Genomic DNA, 5,801 nt, shown 5'->3' on the forward strand with positions numbered 1-5,801 from the left:
CCGGCACAAGTACACTACCTGCATATCGCTGCACAGTGCACGGGCGCGGGTCGACATGGGCTCTATCGCCGCCGACGCTGACCGGCCGCACGTCGTGTGCGTGCCGCTCCCGGCGCAGGGCCACGTGACGCCGATGCTGAAGCTGGCCAAGGTCCTCCACCGCCGGGGCTTCCACGTCACCTTCGTCAACTCCGAGTTCAACCACCGCCGCTTCCTCCGCTCCCGCGGCGCCGGCGCGCTCGACGGCCTCCCGGGGTTCCGCTTCGCCGCCATCCCGGAGGGCCTGCCCCCGTCCGACGCCGACGCCACCCAGGACGTGCCGTCGCTCTGCCGCGCCACCATGGAGAACTGCCTCCCCCACTTCCGGAGCCTCCTCGCCGAGCTCAACGCCTCCCCCGACGTGCCCCCGGTCACCTGCATCGTCGGCGACGACGTCATGAGCTTCACCCTGGAAGCCGCCAGGGAGATCGGCGTCCCGTGCGCGCTCTTCTGGACGGCCAGCGTCTGCGGATACATGGGCTACCGCTACTACCGCGACCTCATGGACAAGGGCATCTTCCCGCTCAAAGGTTAGAAACCACAAGGACTCTGTCTCTGTCTCGTGCGTTGCCGCGTTTGCTAGTGCAGGCAAGTGCTCACGTTTTCTGGTGGGGATCGATGCAGATGCGGAGCAGCTGACGAACGGGTTCTTGGACACGCCAGTGGACTGGGCGCCGGGGATGAGCAAGCACACCCGGCTCAAGGACATGCCAAGCTTCATGCGCTCGACGGACCCCGACGAGTTCATGTTCCACTTCGCCCTCAAGGTGACGGAGCAGATAGCCGGGGCGGACGCTGTCATCCTCAACACCTTCGACGAGCTCGAGCAGGAGGGGCTCGACGCGATGCGCGCCACCATGATCCCTTCCTCCACGTCCATCCACACCATCGGCCCGCTGGCCTTCCTCACCGAGGAGATCGTGCCGCGGGGAGGCCCGCTGGACACGCTGGGTTCCAACCTCTGGAAGGAGGACGTCTCCTGCTTTGACTGGCTCGACGGCAGGGAGCCCAGTTCGGTGGTGTACGTGAACTACGGCAGCATCACCGTGATGACCAACGAGGAGCTGGTGGAGTTCGCGTGGGGGCTCGCCAACAGCGGCCACGACTTCCTGTGGATCATCCGGCCGGACCTCGTGCACGGCGACGCCGCCGTGCTGCCGCCGGAGTTCCTGGAGGCGGTCGAGGGCCGCGGCCACCTGGCGACCTGGTGCCCGCAGGAGGCGGTGCTGCGGCACGAGGCGGTGGGCGTGTTCCTGACGCACTCCGGGTGGAACTCGACCATGGAGAGCCTGTGCGGCGGGGTGCCGATGCTGTGCTGGCCGTTCTTCGCCGAGCAGCAGACCAACTGCCGGTACAAGTGCATGGAGTGGGGCGTGGCCATGGAGATCGGCCACGACGTGCGGCGGGAGGCCGTGGAGGAGAAGATACGGGAGGTCATGGGTGGGGAGAAGGGAAAGGAGATGCGGCGCCGCGCGGTGGAGTGGCGGGAGACGGCCGTGCGCGCGACGCGGCCCGGCGGGCGCTCGTACGCCAACCTCGACAAGCTGGTCAGCGACGTGCTCCTCTCGGGTGGCAAGAGTTCTTGATCTCCAGTTCTCCACACGGGCTTTCCTTCCACAAGGGTGCCCCCCTCCCACCGCGCACCACCTTTCGATGTGTGTCGTGATTCGTGAAACGAATGTGTGAAACCAAGAGTCAATGCATATGCACCTGATGGGCGGAGGTGCCGTTAGTGAAAGAAGCCTTTTATTGTCACATAGTAGTATTGTTGTGTGTTTATCGTATGCAGTGTATTTTGTTCAGGTGAGATATTGGAACATGTAAGGCCAGATGAATTTGCATGTTTTTAATATATTTATGGAATTGCTATATTGTGCTTTCTACGCACATTGCAATTGTTTACGCAGAAGAGCAAGCACCGACGCGGATGGCCGGACTTTACCAACATTCAATCTTCACATTCTTCTCCAACAGGATGAGATGAAACACCCCCTTTCCCCTCCATCTCCGGTAGATCAGGATTTTTCTTGGGGTTAGGGTTAGGGTTAGGGATTTATAATGTTCCGGGGCTTTGAGAGGAAATGCTGGGGGGAGAAGAGTTGGCTGAATGAAGGAAGAAGCATGTGGTCTGATGCTTGTATGATTCGAGTACACAGCGTGATGTAAAAAAATATATGAATTAACGGATTCGAATATGTGTTGTTGCATGTGGAGTTCCTGCCACTAGATTCTTTCTTGGTCGCAGTTCAAGGCATCACGCAAAGTCTGCGTTCGTCATATGTATGCGGCCTACTAGGCCCACGACAATTTAAAACCCATGCAACCTGGACCCATTTCCCTTTTGCATCATGCCTAAAACCAAACATTATTTCCCGGCCCAAAGTGCCCAACCTGGAGTACTAGTTACACAGGTCTACGTACACACAGGCCTTGTGTGGCCGGGCTGATGTGCTCCGGCTCCGGCCACTGTAGCACGCAGAGGAGCCGGAGTCCCAAGGAGCTGCATCAAACTGGGCCATAGTACAGCGCCCTTTTATGCTTTGGCATCAAAAACGGCACGAGTGGCATGTGCTAATCGCTCACCTTTCCACTTCCCGGAGGCAGAAATTTTTTTGCAATTCTACCGCGACAACATATAAACGACAGTGTTAGATTGGTTTGGACACTACGGTCGTCGTACAATTTCAGCCATTGGAGGAGCGAGCCTCCGTGGTCACACACCACACCACGTACGTATAGAGCATTAGAGCTTGAGAACGACGTTCCGATATATGGGTACAGACGTACAGCACGTCTTACCTAGGGTTACTTCAGCGGCAAAAAAAAAAATGCTATATCTCCAGTAAATTAATAAGAGAGAGATCGATGGACACGGACTCAACAACACTCTCTGTCAGCAGCTAGGCCGGACCGGATAAAACAAGATTATTCTAAGCCAACGACCTCAAAAGTGGCGACAACCTCTCATAGGTTCACACGCGGGGACGCCCATCAATCGGGGTGCGGTTCAGCCATTGTCAGGGCATGTACAACGGTGAGACAGCCTCCTATCTGTATGTTATTGGGATCAACAATACAGACGGGTAAACAGACACTACGTACAACCCACAGACAGAGGCTGTCTGTTTAGTTGTCTGCAAGTGTTTTAATGCTCGGATTTAGCCATGATCAATCGTGCATATCATTTTAGTAGACCATTGTGATGTTGTTTGATAAGAAACAAACAAACGTAACATGAACATGATTACAATATTTTTTATAACCATAAATGCAAATGATATTTATATATAATGGCATATAGCATGTTCTCATAAAACAAATATAATATAATATGATTGCAACATTTTTTTCTAATTTCCTCTATTTCCATAGCGCTGCCATATGTGCTCGACTAGATCTTTCTTGAGTTGCCTATGCGTGGGCCGAGCTTGGATAGCGGAATTCCTCCTAAGCACCTCTGTAAAGCATGGATTAGGGTCGTTGCTAGTGCGAACTTCAGGCGGGAGCACTATCGTCGCACTCGCATTCTCATTGACATCCAAAGGAACTCTAACCAATTCCTTCTCATCTTCCACAATCATATTGTGAAGGATAACACAAACTTGCATTATGTTGATAACGTCCATCTGCTTCCATAGCCTTGCCGGTCGACGAACAATATCAAAGCGGGACTGCAAAACGCCAAATGCGCACTCGACATCCTTTCTTGCTCCTTCTTGCATCTTTGCATATAGTTTGTCTTTATCCGTCTGAGGAGACGATATTGTCTTCACGATCACCGCCCATTCTGGATATATTCTATCACCGAGGTAGTAGCCCATTTCATACTGATTTCCATTTACAATATAATGTACCTTAGGAGCTTCACCTTTTATGACATCGATGAACAGTGGTGATTTGTTTAGAACATTGAGATCGTTCTGAGATCCGGCGGTACCAAAGAAGGCATGCCATATACGGAGATCATGAGAGGCCACTGCTTCGAGGATCATAGTTGGAACACCCTTATCACCACGTGTGAACATACCAGCCCATCCTTTTGGACAATTCTTCCATGCCCAGTGCATACAATCAATGCTTCCCAACATTCCAGGAAAACCTCGAGCCTCATTGACTTGTAAAATTTTTTCTAGTTCATCGGTAGTAGGAGGGCGCAAGTATTCATTACCAAAACATTCAATAATTCCAATAGCAAATTTTCCCAAAATATCCAATGAAGTGCTTGCAGCAATCTTGAGCACCTCATCAAGTGCATCTGCCGGTGTACCGTATGCTAGCATCCGAATAGCCGATGTACACTTTTGAAGTGATGACAGCCCTTCTCTACCAGTTGCATCCGGCCTTTGTGTAAAATAAAGAAACCTCTCACTTAAAGTATGTACGATGCGAAGAAACAAGGGTTTATTCATGCGAAATCTCCTACGGAACATTTCATCGGTGTATATAGGATATGCGGAAAAATAATTAGCAACGAGATCATCATGACCTTTCTCACGACTCCTTGGTATGTACCTCCTTGGTCCAATCTGTCGTCGACGGTGGCGAGTTTCAGATGATTCTTCAACAGTACCGGCCATCAATTGATCTCCAATCTTGCATATAAATTCTTCCAAGATTTCATCCTCTGCTAGCAAATCTTCTACAGTGAACACCTCTGTAGGATCAAAATCCTCGGCTTCCTCAAGATAATTTTGATCATCTGGCGGCGAAGGAGAGTCCATAGGAAAGAGTATACTATGCCGGATGAAAATGGAATGGAAAAAGTCTCTACCACTCGCAAACATTTTATACACCAATCAGGAAAGCAAAGAGGCACAGACTCAACAGTCACACGCACAAACTGAACAGTCACACGCATAGCTGAACAGGCACACACACAGATGAACTGGTGCACGCACAAACTGAACAGGCACATGCTGAAACTGACATGCACAACTGAACATGAAAACGGCCATCTGTTCACACTAGACAAACACAAATTGATGCTTCCAGATTACATATGGTTGACGAAAAACTGAATAGTCCAGATAGCAATTAACTTACAAGTTCATACACTGAAAAACTTACAAGTCCAGATAGCATTTTTCTCATCGAGATAGCACTTTAACTTACAAGTTCATAAACTGAAAACCTGATAGCAATTTAACTCACAAGTTCACACACTAGATAACTGAACAGTCCAGATAGTACTACACTGGAAAAAGCCAATCTTATAGCAAAATTCATCTCAAATGTCTTCATAGTCCCTGCAATCACAAACACACAATCAGATTATAGCTGGTAATAATAAACTAAGTATACAGTACACTGCAGCTATACATACCAAAATTAAGTACTACTAGGAAATAGCCTCTCTCTAAAACACTTCATGGTAGCAATATGTTCAGACTTTTCTTCATCAGACATTGCACTTGTATCTCTAGAGATGAGAGTAGTGTAGGCCTCCATCATCTTGGCCTCTTTCTCAAGTTTCTTTGCCTCTCTGTTCTCCTGAGCAGTGAGGTGAGCCATCCTAGAGCTTTCAAGCTTCTCAGCAGACAATTTCTGTTGAATCTCTAACGCCTTCATGCGATTTGCAGCAACATTTTCTTGTATTTTGCTCAACTTATCAAGTCCATCCACATCAATTGCTGACTCTTTTGATATACCATCTTCACCTAGTTCCTTTGATTTACCTTTTGCAGCAAGAGAAGCCTTTTTTGCTGCTTTCTGCCCTATTGGTCTCTTTGGCATTTCATCTGAACTTTCATCATTTGTATCCT

At 49.9% G+C, this 5,801-nt stretch overlaps 1 protein-coding gene across 1 annotated transcript; it reads left to right on the plus strand.

Moving 5' to 3' along the window:
- LOC101758445 (7-deoxyloganetin glucosyltransferase) lies at positions 1–1,926 on the plus strand. Its single transcript, XM_004975749.3, has 2 exons — positions 1–569; positions 664–1,926. Exons 1-2 carry the CDS (start codon positions 56–58, stop codon positions 1,623–1,625), a joined length of 1,476 nt encoding a protein of 491 aa, XP_004975806.1. The 5' UTR covers positions 1–55; the 3' UTR covers positions 1,626–1,926.
- Positions 1,927–5,801: the final 3,875 nt, after the last annotated feature.

Source organism: Setaria italica, chromosome VII (genome assembly GCF_000263155.2).
Source record: "Setaria italica strain Yugu1 chromosome VII, Setaria_italica_v2.0, whole genome shotgun sequence".
NCBI classification, from domain to species: domain Eukaryota; kingdom Viridiplantae; phylum Streptophyta; class Magnoliopsida; order Poales; family Poaceae; genus Setaria; species Setaria italica.

Bases quoted from the DNA above. Each gene is read 5' to 3' on its own strand.
- LOC101758445 (XM_004975749.3), top strand. From the start codon at position 56: ATGGGCTCTATCGCCGCCGACGCTGACCGGCCGCACGTCGTGTGCGTG. The intron at 570-663 runs GTTAGAAACCAC...GGATCGATGCAG, and splicing joins GGGCATCTTCCCGCTCAAAG to ATGCGGAGCAGCTGACGAAC.